The sequence below is a fragment of the Phaseolus vulgaris genome, chromosome 8, assembly GCF_051622355.1.
Source record: "Phaseolus vulgaris cultivar YP4 chromosome 8, ASM5162235v1, whole genome shotgun sequence".
Lineage (NCBI taxonomy): Eukaryota > Viridiplantae > Streptophyta > Magnoliopsida > Fabales > Fabaceae > Phaseolus > Phaseolus vulgaris.
Window position 1 is genome coordinate 6,408,675 of NC_143505.1, and position 16,738 is coordinate 6,425,412.

General features: G+C 32.3%; 2 protein-coding genes and 4 non-coding genes across 8 annotated transcripts; all 6 read right to left on the reverse strand.

The window, feature by feature from the left end:
• Nucleotides 1-716: 716 nt before the first annotated feature.
• LOC137826007 (NAD-dependent malic enzyme 59 kDa isoform, mitochondrial) lies at nt 717-7,778 on the reverse strand. Of its 3 annotated transcripts, none has more exons than XR_016514756.1 (19): nt 7,381-7,769; nt 6,634-6,730; nt 6,361-6,479; nt 6,099-6,266; nt 5,118-5,246; nt 4,420-4,480; nt 3,979-4,082; nt 3,807-3,890; nt 3,581-3,687; nt 3,329-3,426; nt 2,927-3,034; nt 2,677-2,742; nt 2,451-2,523; nt 2,272-2,358; nt 2,051-2,102; nt 1,887-1,958; nt 1,524-1,586; nt 1,155-1,269; nt 717-933 (listed from the first exon to the last, which is right to left on the reverse strand). XR_016514756.1 is itself a non-coding variant. In XM_068631844.1 (19 exons), the coding sequence occupies exons 1-19, from the start codon at nt 7,498-7,500 to the stop codon at nt 862-864; spliced, it is 1,800 nt and encodes a 599-aa protein (XP_068487945.1). In that variant the 5' UTR covers nt 7,501-7,778; the 3' UTR covers nt 717-861. The 3 variants fall into 3 exon arrangements, 2 of the variants coding, with proteins under 2 accessions (XP_068487945.1, XP_068487946.1); XM_068631844.1 differs by having other exon boundaries at nt 3,329-3,431; nt 7,381-7,778; XM_068631845.2 differs by lacking the exons at nt 6,099-6,266; nt 6,361-6,479; nt 6,634-6,730; nt 7,381-7,769 and adding an exon at nt 5,384-5,591 and having other exon boundaries at nt 3,329-3,431.
• A 2,944-nt stretch (nt 7,779-10,722) lies between these two features.
• LOC137823475 (uncharacterized) lies at nt 10,723-15,537 on the reverse strand. Its single transcript, XM_068628632.2, has 2 exons — nt 15,233-15,537; nt 10,723-11,096 (listed from the first exon to the last, which is right to left on the reverse strand). Exons 1-2 carry the CDS (start codon nt 15,407-15,409, stop codon nt 11,019-11,021), a joined length of 255 nt encoding a protein of 84 aa, XP_068484733.1. The 5' UTR covers nt 15,410-15,537; the 3' UTR covers nt 10,723-11,018.
• LOC137827344 (small nucleolar RNA snoR135) lies at nt 12,932-13,071 on the reverse strand. The gene has a single exon (XR_011083735.1). It is a non-coding gene; the product is annotated as a small nucleolar RNA snoR135 (small nucleolar RNA).
• LOC137827342 (small nucleolar RNA snoR135) lies at nt 13,408-13,549 on the reverse strand. Its single transcript, XR_011083732.1, has one exon. It is a non-coding gene; the product is annotated as a small nucleolar RNA snoR135 (small nucleolar RNA).
• On the reverse strand, nt 13,825-13,966 carry LOC137827343 (small nucleolar RNA snoR135). The gene has a single exon (XR_011083733.1). It is a non-coding gene; the product is annotated as a small nucleolar RNA snoR135 (small nucleolar RNA).
• Nucleotides 14,249-14,382, reverse strand: LOC137827345 (small nucleolar RNA snoR135). Its single transcript, XR_011083736.1, has one exon. It is a non-coding gene; the product is annotated as a small nucleolar RNA snoR135 (small nucleolar RNA).
• Nucleotides 15,538-16,738: the final 1,201 nt, after the last annotated feature.

Sequence of the window (16,738 nt, forward strand, 5' to 3'; positions counted from 1 at the left end):
AAAATTATAGACTTCAAGTTGTTGAGAGGTTGGCGGAAGCAATCATAAAAACTTAAAATGACTAATGAATTTATTATATTGTTGACCAAAATAAGTTTATTAATAATTAAATTTGTTATATTTTTATGTAATATTATATATATATATATATATATATATATATCATAATGTATATACAATATAAGATAAAAAAAGTACTTATTTAAATAAAAAAAACTAGTTTTTAATAAGACCTTAATAAAATTATAAATTTAACTTTGAATAATTTTATAAATTAGAATTTTTATGTAAATCAGCATGTTTAACATTGGGGATAAATGTAAATGAATCGTATTATAACAAGCATAATAGAAAAACTAAAAAATATTAATATTTTATTAACAAGTTAATTTATTAGACATAAAAGGCTTTTCTTACCTTTTAATTAAATAAGTTATTATAAAAGTTTAGATTTGATTTAATTATTAAAAGAGTGAAGTGTAGCTAGAGCTAATAATGTAAGTTAAATCATAGGTTTGTATATAGTTTTCCTATTTCCCTATTGGGTTAATTTTTGAGATACAAAACTAGAAACAGAGTGGGATCATAAAAACAAATTATAAATTAGAATGATTGTACGTGAGGTCTAGGTAGGTTTGAAATAATTTAAAGAATTGTAAGTGTTAATAAGGAAATGAAGCAGTCTAAGGCAATTGAGGATTAGAGAGAAAGAGAAATGAATGAACAAGTGAAGCTTAAAAAACAAAAGGACTATACACATAATTCACTGCCTGCAACATATGGAGGCGTCCTTTTCTCCCTCTCACCACTTCAATTATCAAAACCTTTCTAGTAATGGGAAATGGGAAATAGTAAACAAGTTTATTTTTCATGAACGAGGGGGGAATACTCAGGGTACCACATATTGCCTCTCACATACTCCACAGTATCCTCCTGCAACCAAACCAACAAGCATGAGTTAGCAGCAGCAGAATATACATCACACCAAGGTAGCATCCACATGCTCAGAACTAAACCACAAAATATGGGGACTAGTCAATTTGCAATACTTAGACACAAACTGCAACTGCATTTAATATTCAAAAGTTCAGTCTCCTCTCACAGCAGACTATGAATATAATGTATTATCAGTGAGATATTTGAAATTTCCATACTTTTGACATGTTTGATAGTTCTCTCAACCCTACATCACCATGACCTTCAGCTTGTTTTTCTGCAACTGCAGCACCAATAACAGCAGCTCCAACTTCAGCTGTAACATTTCGAATACTGCAGAACAAAGTGCCATTGATTAGGAGAAGGTCACAATGAACATCTTTGTTAAGGGATGAGTAAATCAAAACTATATTGTTAGATTTAGTACCGCACATGGCATCCAAATCCAATATACATTCCAAGAATCAGTTTTAGTGTCTATACAGATTAAATTTTAATTCTCACAGTGGTTCAAAAAGGAGCCATGGAAAAGGAGAGCCGTGAGAAAATGAAAAACAAGTCATAACAAAGAAAAAAGGGAACCTTACCAGTCAATGGATGGATACAAGATTCCTTTTTGGACCTCCTCATCTGTCATATATGAAGCAAGGCTGAAAGGATGACAGCATGTTAGTAACGTATTTAAACAGGCCCTGAGTGGCATCTCATCAGAGAGGGGAAGTTATTTATTAGTGAGCAGCATTGTACACCTAGAAAACGTATTAAGCTTTTCAATGAAAGTAGGCAAAAACAGATAAAAAGGTTTAGACAACACAGAATACACAAACATCAATTGTTATGCCTAACTCGAGAGCAGCCATACAAACATCAAGAAAATAATTCACTAAACTTCCATCGGAATCAAGTGTAATAGCTTTTGGTAGAACAAAAGAACTATACAAATTAAATACCATTCTGCTGCTGCTCGCACCATTTCGTCTGTTATATGACGAGCACCCGATAGAAGTGTACCCAAACCAATCCTGAATGAAATGTTGCAATAGAATTACGCCAATGTTTCCACTGAGTGGTGATTTGTGAAAAAAAAAATATAGAGCCACAAAGGCACGCCTACCCTGGGAACAGGTACATGTTGTTGGCTTGATTGACATGGCCAACTTGATTTCCTGTACAAAAAATCATTTGGAGGTTATGGTTAAATATAATATTGAAATGAACAACGAAAATGTACAGTAACAAGATTCTTCCTACAATAAAGCCTCCGTGGCTGAAGAATGTTCAAACTTGACAGCATACTTCAAAAACCAATGAATCATGTTACAGAGTGGTAATTACCGAGATCTACATTGTCAAAAGGGCTTCCACTTGCAAAAACTATATTTTCTCCAGCATGACTGAAAGCTTCAATAGCAGTGCACTCAGCTGTCCCAATGATAACGAAACAAGCGTCAAAATGAAAAACATGGACTTAATTAAACAATTGTCAGTGCTGAATAAGCCGTGTACAAACAAACCATTCACGGTGGGATTAGACATTGCGAAGATAGCAGGTTTTGTTGAAGCAGATTCTCTCATTGCCTTAAGCACCTGAGTTGAATCTCAACCATTAAAATGAAGAAACCCAATTACAATAAAATGAAGGAAGCAGAACCCAAAGATATCAAAACAAGACATTTTTTCAAACATATATTTGACTTAATCAGATATACTTCACTGAGGATTAAAACATAAGGTAATTACCTCCTTGTCGAAAACACCACCAACTCCAGACAATCCAAGTAGCACATGTGGCTTAACCTTCTTAACCTAAGGACCATTAGGTTCAACAATTGAAGTATATGATATCAATTAGAATGCATAAGTTTTATTCTTTATTAGCATTATTTTAATTATACTCTTACAGAAAAATAATTGTTCATAATGATATAAATGTAAAATCAATAACATATGAAAGTCAACGAAGTTTTTCTCAAACAAATTCTGTATTTACCACTTCAATTATACTAGCACCCTCAGTAAGCCCTTCAAGATCTCTTGGATTTTTGGCAAATGGAACTGCAGCTGGATCTAGATTAATCCTTTCCGTGGTGACAAGACCCTGCATTAACAATCACATCATTATTAAAGACGTGGTGTATCATAATAAGAATAGAACAAATGCATGCACAAAAATAACAGAATAAAAGATTGTCTAAAAGAAAATATGTATGACGATGTTAGCCATATAAATAAAGACAATATAAGACAGAATTTGAAAATAAAAAATGATGATATTTGGATAACAAAGTTGAGCCAAAATCACGAGGGATCTAGATAATATTTTATTAGGAACACAAACTTTTTTTAGAGTTGCAACTTAAAGTACATTGAAAGCAAGACCATGAAAACATACATTTTTATCAATTAAAAAGAATTGGCTGTTCGCAACCGTTCCACTGCCCCCTGACATTCTTGAAACAGCCTGGACAGCCATCTTAAGAACACCAAGCCCTGCACTGCCCACCAGGCAAAAAAAAAGCATAACGTAAAACAGACTTTTGGCAGCAAGGTTGAAGCAGAAAATATCAATATAAGGAGCATGATAGAACAACGAAACAAACTGGACACCCCAATAAAGATACATCAAAATTAGTTTTGCAAGTACCTCCCAGCTCCAACAACAACTATCCTTTGTTTCAAAAAATCAGACAATGGTCGACCTTGGGATCTTACAGTTCCCAACAGCCCAGCAAGTGCAACACCAGCCGTGCCCTATTGGAGAATGGAAATGAAGAAAAATTTGACGTTTTAGAAGTCACTTCAAGAAAACAATGCATTACTTCGCACCTTGAAAATTTTAAATGTAACAAAATATAATATCACTTACTTACCTGTATATCATCATTAAACATGCAAAACCTTTCTCTATATCGTTTCAGGGTTTCAAAAGCCCACTTCATTTGGAAATCCTCAAACTGGCAAAATTAGCTAATCATTTACTAGAGATGTGAGTAAATTCTAAACTGAACACTGAGATAAACATGTTTTAAAAGAAAAGCAAACCTGCACAATAGCTTTAGGCCATCGATTGTGTACAGCTTCCATGAATTCATCAACAATCGATAGATACTCTTCACCTTCCAACCTAGGTTGTCGAACTCCTAAATCTGACACATGAAAATCATGTCAAAATACAGTAACTTTTATGATGTCAAATACATGGAATTACCATGTTATCTTTTGCATGCTCAAGAGATCAAGAATGTCAAAGTAATTGAAAAATCCCACTCCAACTCATCATTGGAGCATAAGATAATCAGATAAACTTAGTTAAATAAAGCAGAAAGCCATTACCTACAAGATTATATTACCCAACCACAAAATCTAGGATACTGGGAAACATGACATCTTCCACAGTTTACAAAGCAAATATGTCCATGGTAAATGAAAAAGTGAGACAAACAACAACTATAGAAATAAGCAGCAGAGTTGAGTTCTACTCACAAAGGGGATCTTTTAGTAGCTTTTCATTGTTTGTACCAACATCTAACATAACCGGAAGTATCTGAAACAATTGGAAAAACAGCATACTGTATAAGTTAAATCAGAGTTACTAGCATTACCAAGTTGCAGTTAAAAAGTAAAGAAAATCAAAATTAAAATGTTATCCAAAATCAACAATTATAAGTTTATAACAAATGATCTCTTGGACAAACTTCTCCATAAAAATAAGTAGAAAAGTTGAAATTAGCATCTCCATAAGCTAATTTGTAGAAGTTTTTATATAACTTCTCTAAATTTTTATTTTAAACTTGTGCATATATTAATTTTAGTTTATCGAGAAGTCCGTTTCATTTTATTTCCTCTTTCTATTTTTTTCTCCCAAGAGTACTTATGGAGAAACTCATCTAAACAGACCCAAAGTCAAGATTTATGAACTCATTTCCATTTCATTTGTTGATTACGTGTAATTATACAAGATAAAACTTACAAATATTAAACATAAACAAAATTAGATTTCTTCATCATCACAAAACAGTTAACAACCCAACCCACCATGCAAAAATGCATCTATCCATTTCACTAAAAAACCAAATCTATCTCAGTCCTAGGCCATCAGTAACAATCCTTAAGTTATCACATGATATGTGCAAGTTATGAGGAAATTCAAGATACAAAGAGAAAGGAAGGGGAAAACATACTCTTCGTGGGTTGATACCAGCAGCAGCAACATACATGTCAAGTTTTCCTATAGGTATTCCAATGCCCTGAACGCCAAGGTCACCCAAGCCAAGAATACGACTACCATCTGTCAAGACAATCATGTCTACCTGAACCAAGAAAACAAGATGATTTTAATTTATAACCAATAATAAATCAAGCCTGGGAGCAATTTTGCTACCCACTGAACCGAAAAGTTCCTAAATTATGGCAAGGCACAGTAAATAGTTGAACTGTTCCCAGTTACCAGAACATTTATCATTGAAGTCGGGTAAAGTGAGAAAACACTCCATCCTTGATAAGTACTCAAACACTTAGGAACCTCACCCTGAAGGGCTAGCTATTTAGAAGGGAGAATCAAATATTTAAATACTCCACTCAAGATCCCATACTTATTTGATGTGAGACTTAGGCACCCCATGATACCCAAGTTCTTATCAACCTTCTAGATTATTCTATTTTTTTCAACTACCTCCCCTCTATTTTATAAACCTAATACCTACATAAACCTCCCTCTAACAGGGAGTGAAATTTAAGAAAAAAATAACGAGAAAATATACTAATATTCATGTCCAAGAAAAGTCATCTTTGACACCAACAAAACAATAAATGGATGCTCATAAGATGAAACTTCTTCGGGTCCTGACAAATCTTTCAATTTTTTACACAGAATCTTTTTTTTTCTACAAAACAAAAAAGTTACAACAATATCCATGACTGTTGAATTCCAGTTTATCCCTCGGGGTGTACAAACATACTAAACTCGGCGACAGAATTAGAGAACTCCAGTTAGTAGTACAGAATTCACCAAGTTTCAATAATTTATTAACCCTTGCAAGTCAAAATCTTTTGAAACCTGTATGGATATTGGAAGGGAAGAATAAAAAGTAAAAGTCACTTTCATTTTCTATCATGAATGAAAAGAAAAGGAATGCAGAATTTTACTAAGACGTGTTCAATACCTCGTCAGATGGCCAGTTATAGATCATTGACATCATCTCTCCTTTATCTTTGGCACTAAAATACATTCCACGCGGGCGTCTAAATAACCCTGAATAATTTTCACACACTAATCCAACTGTAGGAGTATAGATTATTGGAGCAAACTCTTTGATGTTATCGATAAGAACCTGAGAGAGAAAAAGGTAAGCAAGATAAAAATCACATAATAATAACTTGTGATATATTCTCACATCAGCAAACCAACTTCGTCATCAAACTCACACGGTAATAGAGAATCTCATTCCTGTCATGCAATCTATTTAAGATCCTCCACTTGGATAAAGAAACAAATTTATCTGCTTGGCCCTTTGTATTCTTCTCCAAAGATCTATATGAATCCACTGAAAAATAAAAATATATTACAGCTGTCAAATATAATCAAAGAAGGAGCAAACACGAAGTCAAACACAGTACAGTCTAAAGATTAGCAAGCAATAATTCCTGAGACTGAACAACATATGCATATAACATGAAAAGGTTAGGTTTAAAACTTACTGAACCGATCATATTGATGCTCAAATGAAATGACACGAGGAGGAAGAAGGCCCCGAAGCCCCAATCGATCTCTTTCAGTTATGGGAAACCCAGTATCCTACATATAAAAGATTAAATAAATAAAGTTTTAGAATCCCAAACAATGATCAAGCACAGTCACGAGTAGCTTGTAATGAATCCATATTCAGCATTTATCCGAACTAACTCAAAACAGATACCGCGTAAAATATCAAAAACGAATTTTCTCCACTTTAGATTCTACATTCATGTAATTTCATGCATGTCACACGAGGCACATGATAACACGCTTTATACTCAAATAAAACAAAGTCACAGAGCTACAAATTTATACGAAAAACTCATTTGGAACTTTACTAAAATTACTTTTAAAACAATCTATCTGAATTAATTAAGGGTCCTCCAAGACAGTAAATAGAATAATTAAACATTCACTTTCAAACTTTCTAAAGAAAAGTATGTACGGGGAAAAGATTACTAGATGCTCTGGTTCATGTAAGTTTACGTCTCGTCCAATCTTAACGTGACACTTTTCAAATTAACGAACAATAACGTGTTTTAGTTAGGCATAGTCCTATGAGCAAAAATTACCGTCCTTTGCACCTATGCACCTATAAACCCAAGGTTCGAACTCAAGATCACTAGCTAAATAGAAACAAATTCACCAAAATAAATAAAAAAATTAAGTTAGCAAAGTAAACAACAGTGTAGATTGAAAACAGGACGAACCTTGTTGAACCAAGGATCATGCAGGATATCAGTACCGCGCTTGTGGACCTTGCACGGCCCGGGAATCGCCGTGGAGAATTTCCGCGATCTGGACGCCGCGAATCGCACAACCTTCCACATTCTTCTAAATTGAAATCAAAACCGAATGCAGCAACAACACCTCCTACAGCACTACGATTACGCGAAGGTAAATGAAATTTGATTTTGCCTCTGTGAGCTGCGGCGCATTCTCCACGAAGGAAAGAACAATGACGTTTGAGAGGAGCGGATTGAGAGAGAAGTGGTAACGAGCGCCAGGGTATTTATAGCGTCAGGACCTTTCTCTCTCCTCTCTGTTTGTTTTGGAGAGTTGAAACAGTTTGAAGCAGTTGGTGTTCCAGGTGCTGCCCGATGAACTCGGGTAGTCTAAGATGGAAATTCACGAAGAAATATCTGCCCGGGAGGGATTCGGGCAGGATACACGAAGATAGTGACCACCTTAACTTGAATAAAACACGTGGATATTATTTTTATTATTATTAAAAAAATGTTTTATTTATTTATTTATTTATATCTTAGGAAAAAAAAAAGAGGTTGGTGGCGATGGCAATTGAAAAGGCAAAGCCTAGTTACTTTAGTCTATGTCGAACTTTTTGTCTTTTTCTCCATCTAATTATTTACATTTTCTTAAAATTATTTTTTTATATTCTAAATTTTTTGGTTAATCTGTGATATTCTAAATTAATCTTTCATATTTATTGTTTAAAGTTAAGATTATTTTAAAAAATCATTCTAGCCTTACGGATTAAACATTTCCTTAATTCTAAGAATTAAAAGCTGAGTTGCAATAACTCAATGTAAAATGTAGAAAAAAAATATAGATCATTAAATGAAATAATAGATATAGATTTGTTCAAAGTTGTTACTTAACAATCTAAATGTTATTAAATTATTATGAAAGACTAAAATCGCAAAACAAAGAGAATATTTGAGAATTTAAATTAGTAGTTAGATATTTGAGATAAAAGATTCTGATTTTCAACAAATTGTTCTTTATGAAGAGCTAAACTGGTAATAAAAAAATATAATTTCATCCACTAATTTAGTGAGAAATTAAATATTTAAAACATAATTTTCCAATAAAATTTTCAGAAGACTAAAATAATGAAAAAGAAAATCTCTGAGAGATTAGTTATTTAGTGATAAAAAACTTTTAGAAGATTAGTGTGATGACACATTGACACATATAACTTTGAAAATTTAAATTGAGAATTAAAATAAATAATAACATGCCACCGACCCAATAAGTTGGCTTGTTAAGAGTAATAACAAATACTTATGAAAAACATTAGTTTTTATAATGTGTTCCCATCAATCTCTTTGTCGAAAACAATGTGGAAGAAAAAAAAATATTACACGCCATAATACAACAAGTTGACCTAATAAAAAATAATGACAAATTCATGAAAAATATTAATTAATTTTGACCAAAAAAAATTATGGACAAAAAGAATGACATATCACCACCAGAAAAGTAGACTAGATAAACAAATTGACAAATACATGAAAAATATTATTTTTTATAATTGTCAAAGAATGTTGATGTCTCTTCCACAATAGCATTCTTGGGGTTAACACAACCTGAACTTCATCATCTATTTTAGCTAGTATAATACCCAATGATTTATTTTAAAGTTGAATACAATTGATTTTTAGTTAATTTATGCAACAACTTGTACAATATAAAGTGAGGAAAAAGAGAGGAAACTTGTACATTAATTTTTAGTTTGATTATCACTTTCTTGTATTAGATTCTCTATCATATGCTATCATCCTTAAAGAACATTAAACTTTAAATCATTAAAAGTTCATTTATGCCATCTTCTACCATTTCAACTATTATTTGTTAATTAAAAATTAAGAGCAAAATAAAAACACAACTAAAAAATTATAAATCATTGATATACAGTTATCTATTCTGCAATGTTTTTATTCAATTACAAGCAAAAACTATTGACTTAGGTTTTTTTTTTTTCAAAATAGTATTAACAAGTTATACCTTGAGTATATTTTAAGAAAATAGTAATTGTAGTTACAAACATAATCTTTCTATAAGTTAGTAAAATGTACAAAAACTTGTTAACATTGTAGTCATAATTTAATAAAAAAACACACACACATATATATATATAAAAAAAAAATTGGTTAAAATTTATGGACTTTTAAAATCTGAAAACTCTGAATAATTAGAAATCGAATATTCTGGTAGTACATATTGTTCTGCATGGCTCTCAGAGGTCACATGCTATCGATCTAGAAGATCTAGCTGTCTTTTGTCTCTATTTTTCCTCTCATTGTATTTCACTTCAACATATTTTTCTTCTGGTTAACTTTGACAGGCTAAAGTCTGGGTCTGTGAGTTTAAGTTTTAAGAAGTGATATTAAGTAATTAAGAATATGCCATGTCCACATTAGATGGCCAACAATAGCAATACTACCTTCTACTGAAACTGGTCCCCTACAAACACATGCTAAAGCAGACCAAACCAGTGGTCTCTCAAAACCACACAGACAGCAGTAATATTTGTGGTCAGAATTCAGAATACATTCCTCATGTTCCTTTTCAAGTGGTTAAAATTTCACTCAAAAGAATAAAATCCATTTTTCTCTTTTCATTATTAGCAAGAGAATATGGTTCAAGCGGATGAGAGTCTGTGAATGAAGAAAAATGAATGCTAAAGAGGATCTTATCTGCTTGGACTAAGTTTAATAAGAGCGGGTAAATACTAAGAAAATGACAAAAAACACGAGCAACAGTGGTGAAATAAAAGAATTTGATTCCATTTATCTTGTCTCAATGAATGTATGTAGTTTGATCCTTCTAAAACCTTGGAATCAAATCTGTTCATTCCATTATTTTACCAGTTTTGGAACCAAATCTGTTCCTTCCATTATTTTACGACTTTCAACTCATTCTTCAGTTGGCAACTGGGCATTCATTATTTGGTCATAGCATTATAGAAGAACCAAAATCGTTCATGACTTCACTTCCACGTTACACGTGTAGTTATGCAAATACCTTTTCCACGTGTACTGTTACGAAACAGTGGCCTCAGATTGTTCATCGTTATACACACTTGGATATTTCTAAAATTTGAGAAACCTATAACATCACAATGCCACTGCGATAGCTATTTCTTTGCAAGAATGGCTTCTAAACATCAAGATCATAATGTTATGCATCCAAACATAAAAATATGATTTTAGAGTTGGAATAACTTAAACGTTTCCATTCATTTAAAAGATAAAAGTCATTTTTTTTATACAGCATTTAAAAGGGTAAAGAACTAAGGAGAGAAGGTATAGAAAAACTGATAAAAGCACAATTACCATTATTACAGTAACCAGTAATATCGGTTTCAACAAGCTCTCGAATCAAAAAATTCGGAAATAAGCACTTATTTAATTTCATCATTTCTAAAATGGATGTCCATCAAATATGGCCGAAAAGGAAAAGTATGTCACTACTTGGTCCTAGATCAAAGTCTTGGATAACATCAACTCTTTAACGCTGTTCATATTCTTAAGAGCATTTAACAAATAATTTTTGCTTGACATGATGTGGACTTCCACACCACTGATGCAATTGATGATTCCGACTATTCATAGTCTTTAGTTCCAAAGTTTTTGCACCAGAGTTGAGAAGGGATGGGGCGAACAGGATGATGTGGTCGTTGCTGAAAGATCAAAAAATAAATTCTTAGCCAATCCATGATACACTCATACAGTCAAGGTTACGAACAACTGTAAAAAAACAAATTATCAAAAATGAATAAAGTATAAAAAAAAATAATGAGTACACCATATAGCATCACCCCCAGCAAGACAAGGCAGCAGCTTGAGAAAATAATTAATTTGTGTCAAGAGTCACCCTACCCTTACATTTTACAGAAATAAAGAACAGCAACTAGAAAAGGTTGAACCAGATTCTTCCACCACTTCTATAGTAGAAATTCAAATCAGCCATCTATTCAGGCATATCAAACTAACCATAGGAAATTAATCAGGTTGCTGCAAACGCAAAATATTAACTTTATATGCACCTAATTCTAGAATCCAGAGAGCATAAGATCTAAATAATGGACAACATATGCCCCATAGTATGTAGCTATCAAACATGGTTTATATGCTAAATAATTTTAAAGTATTTGATGCCCAAAAGGCATTAAAGGTAAAGACAAAAAGTACACATCCAATTGTCTGTCAATTACAAAGTTAACCACAGCCACTTGAAAGTCACAGGTATCAAGCTATGGTAATGATTATGAACCTTTTCCCCTTAGAGATTCAGATTATACAGAGTAACTTAACTGCACGTTTTAGTATGGGCATACACAGCTCAGTTTGATTCAATCTTAATTTCAGTGCGGTTCTTGAAGAAACTGAAGAAAGTTTTAGTTCATTTGGACCTAGTAATGAACTTAAAGCTTCAGCCTAAGGGTAAGTGTAAGAGTTGTGGTAGTAAAATTGTGATTCAGATAGTAGCCTAACACCTAGGAAGTTTGCAGAATCCTACAGACTGTTGTTCTCTGCTCAGGAACACACAATACCTGCCCAGGACAAAGCCCTACTTTATAGTTAGTTTGTGGAATCTTATAGCTTCGTCTCTGCCTAAGGAAAGTTTGAGTGTTGCTTCTGGTTGGTAGCTTCTGCTGTTTGGTATTGGAAAATGTCATCGAGAATGCCCTGCTGGCTATAATGCTCCGTCATAGTGGTTCTAGTGCACCTGAAGTACCCCTACTTATTTTGAAAGTTTAAAGTTTTAACAAAAAAATATATTTTATAGTTCCATTATTTGAGCATCAAATAATTGACACTGTATGTGACACCATGTATGATTATCTCCATCCCTCACTTTTATCCTTATCTTGTGCACACATCTCAAATATTCCCCAAAATCAAAGGAGACAACAACTGTTTACTATTGTCCTATTTGCGTTATTTTATATGTATATATTCTTGAATATAATTTTACATCTTGTCTTGAATTATGATCTCAAATTCTAAATTTCTAAACCCGTTGTCGAATCCAAGGAGGTCTACAATTTTGACAACCATGGTTAGAATATTTACAAAATGGTACACAATATAGTATCGAGAAAAAAAAAAAACTAGACCATCTTAAATGATCTCCCATGATGGTTTTCTCACATTTTTTTTATTTCTTATTTTTGTTTAATTTATGAGTCTAAATTCCTACAGAAACTAGTGTTTCATATTTCGTATCATATCAGTATCATAATACACTTATCCATACAATATCTTATATTCAGATTCTATATCCATTACATAAAGCCTACAATTTCTACAACTAATAACATGTTTAGCAACAAATATTAAATAGTTATTGCTAACAAGTTTAACATTATACTGTAAGTGATGTTACCAATTTCGGGCCTCAGACCCTTAGCAGAACCTTGTGGAAAATAATATAGCAACATATGTCTTTTAGAAAATTAAAGCTAGCAGTATAATCACCAACAGAAAAAAAATGTGTTCCCTTCTGAAAACAAATTGTGGGGAGATGATTGTTGTTATTTTCACATCAAAGTGAAATACAACTGCCCATCTTCCCCAAATTTGTTTTGGGGAACTCTTCCAGAGTAATGCAAAATATTACAGCAAAACATTGTTACACACAATCCCCACAAAAAAAACAAGGCCTTATTCCACTCTAGTTTATCATCCTATACCTTTTGGAATTGATTTAAACAATACATTTTTTAATACCACACAGGGAAAGTAGTTTAACTTATCTTATTTGAAAAAAAAGAAAAAGTTAAGCTAAACACAGGATACATGACCTTTGCTTACATAATATGAAATAATGTCCAACTTAGCACAACCTTCTGAAAAGGAATATAGCCATGTACTTCTTTAAAAAACTAAAATAAAAAATAGTAGTATAGAATCACCAACTGAGAATACAAAAAAAAATCACCGACAGAAAATAAATTATTTGACAATTGTTTCCTCTTTTGAAAAATAAAATGTAGAGGAGATGATTGTTGTTATTTCCAACAGCAAACTGAAACACAACTGCCCATCTTCCCCAAATTCATTTTGCAGGGACTCTTTCAGAATAATGCAATGATTGTAGCAGAACACTGATACAAAAAATCCCTGCCCAAAACAAAGTTCTACTCCACTATTTTGAATTGATTTAAACTCTGCAGCTTTGTATACCACAGGAAAATGAGTCTAAACGAACTCCTTTTAATTAAAGAAAAGGTTAAGAGGATACTGGATAGATGACATTTGCTGACATAAACTATGTGTCCAACTTAGCACAACCTTGTGAAATGGTAAAAAAAGCATTGTATTTCTTAAAAGAAAAATTAAAGCCGTAGTAGAATCACCAACAGAATAAAAAAAACTTCATAATCTGTTTCCTCTTTTGGCCAAAATGTAGTGGAGATGATTAATGTTATTTTCAACAACAAACTGAAACACAACTGCCCATCTTCCACAAATTTGTTTTACAGGGAACTCTTTTGGAATAATGCAATGATTGTAGCACAACACCGATACACACAATCCCTGTCAAGAACAAAGTCCTACTTCACTATTTGGAATTGATTTAAACTCTGCATCTTTGTATACCATACAGGAAAATGAGTCAAAATGATTTTCTTTTAATAAAGAAAAAAGGTTGCGAGGAATACTGGATAGATGCCATTTGCTGATATAAACTATGAAAAAATGTCCAACCTATCACAACCTTGTGAAAGGGGAAACAGCATTGTATTTCTTAAAAAAAAAAAAACTAGCAGTAGAATCACCAACCAGTAAAAGAAAGTAGTCGGCAATTGTTTCCTCTTGCGGAAAAAAATGTAGTGATGATTTTTGTTATTTTCAACAGCAAACTGAAACACAACTGCCTATCTTCCCCAAATTTGTTTTGCAGGGAACTCTTTCGGAACAATGGTTGTAGCACACCACCTATACACACAATCCCGCCAGAACAAGGCCTTTCACTCCCGTTTTTCAGTCTACACATTGATTTAAACTCTGTATCCTTTTATACCACAGAGAAATAACAGTATACCTTATTTACTTTTAGTGGAAAAAAGTTAAGGAGATTACAGGATAGATGACATTTATTAACATATACTATGAAATGATATCCTTTTAAGTTTGAGATATCCATTTTGGTGAAGGGAAGAAATATATGGCCAATCTAGGCAACTATCTTAGGCTAAAATGGGGCACTTTCCTAAAACTAGAAAAAGAAGGTGGACTCCTTAATCCTCATGATCAATAAAAAAAGGTGGGTAAACTGACCAATAAGTATTAGTGTCTAGCAAGAAAATAAATGAGCTTGGACAACTAAGTGATTGGTGAGGTGAAATTGCACAGGAATATTTGCTAGCTATCAGAACCTAGCCAGAAAATGGAGGAGTCAAAGTGCTGGGAGGAAATATTTGCATATGGATATTCAGCTGCAATTTCACCACCATTCTTACACCGCTGAACATGACAATGGCATGATAGTAGCACTATTTGCCGCCATCGATAACTACAATCGAGACATTCCGGGCTTGTGGCAACATAATCAAGAATCAATAGAAGCAAAAAATAACATCGGAGAAAAAGTCCACAACACCATTTGAAAAATTGAATTGAAATAAAGTCACTATTGTGACAACGTAATATTGCCTCATTTGACCTTACAGTTAGCGAATACATACATTTCCATCCTTACAATCAATCATCAACATATAACCATGAAAAATCAAATCAAAATCCATTTACTAAATCGAATCGAGGAAAGAGATCGGTGTCTGTGTGTGTGTGAGAGAGAAAGAGGGACCTCAAGTTCAGCGGATTTCATGGCGATGGGGATGCAAACGAGGACGACACCGAGCATGGCAATTGCGGTGTTGCGCTTCCAGTGCTTGGGACGACAGTGAGGGCCTCCGGTCATACTCCACACCTTGGTCCTGAAATCGGCGTTTCCATGTCCGTGATCGCCGCCGCCACCGCCCATTTTTTCCGATTCCGATTTGGTCTGACTGAAAATTTGAAACCCTACTCACTCGCTCACTCTCTCTCTTTGAGACAGACGCACACACGCAGGAGTGATGACAAGAGAGAGGAAGCAAGGTTTGGTTTGGTTGGACGTGGGATCCCCTGCGGGAGTGTCTAACTTTCTTATGCTGCTCTCGCTCTCTCTTCACCGATCAGAATAATCGTCAATTACACATCTAAGTTTTGCCTAATTTACAATTTTGTTCTCATTTTCAATCTTAATATATGATTTTAATTTTTTAATATTATTTTCTTATTTTATAAAATTTAAAATTATATATATGTATATATTATTTCATTATTTTTTATTAAATGGAATTTTAAATAAAATATATTCACTAAAAAGTACATCAAATAATAGTTTGATTAAAATAAAATAAAATTTCAGAAATATTGAATTAAGATAGTATTTTTTTTAAACAAGTATATGAGACCTAAAATTGCAAAAACAGAGAGCATAAAAAGACCGAAATTAGGAAACTAAAATTAAAATGGAAAAAATTATAGAAATTACAATCTTTTATTATTTTTTTTATAAAAGAACTAGTCTAACAATAGAAAATAATGTGTGTGGTTTTGTTAACAGGTTAGATTTAATGCATTTTGAAATGAATTTTTCAAAATATAAAAATACATTTAAAAAAATTTATAGCAAAATAAATGAGAGGTGTACAAAAACTTTATAGAAGTGTAAGAAAAAGAAAAATTTAGAATTGTTTTAGAAATTTAGAATCTAAATAATTGATAATTAAAACCTTGATAATTAGATATCAATTTATAAACTATTTAACAATAATAAAAATTAATTTAAAAATTATTTTTTTATAATTTTTAAATGATCTCTAATTTAATCACTATAATAACTAATTAATATATTCATTAATATTTTTCTTTCTAAAATATCTATTATTTAAATGAGTGTTATTCTACTTTAAATGAGTTTTATCCTGTCACATTTGTTTATGCAATTCACATGATATATTTTATAAGTTTTGCTGTAATGATGAGTTCTTACAAAAATCCAAATTCAATTTTTCACAACTTAAAAAACAATTTAATTATTAATAAATTGTATTTTATTGTTAAGGCCAAAGGTCTTACATAATTTAACTGGTATGCATAATCTTTGTTACATCTTTTTCTACAAAATATTTAGTCAAGAGTATTAGGAAAAAGTGCAGTCAGACAGAAAATTCAATCAAATACACTTCACATATCAATAAAGTTGAAATGCTAAAATCAAATTTTGAATGTTCAATTTAGATGGATCCAACTTGAATGTAATTAA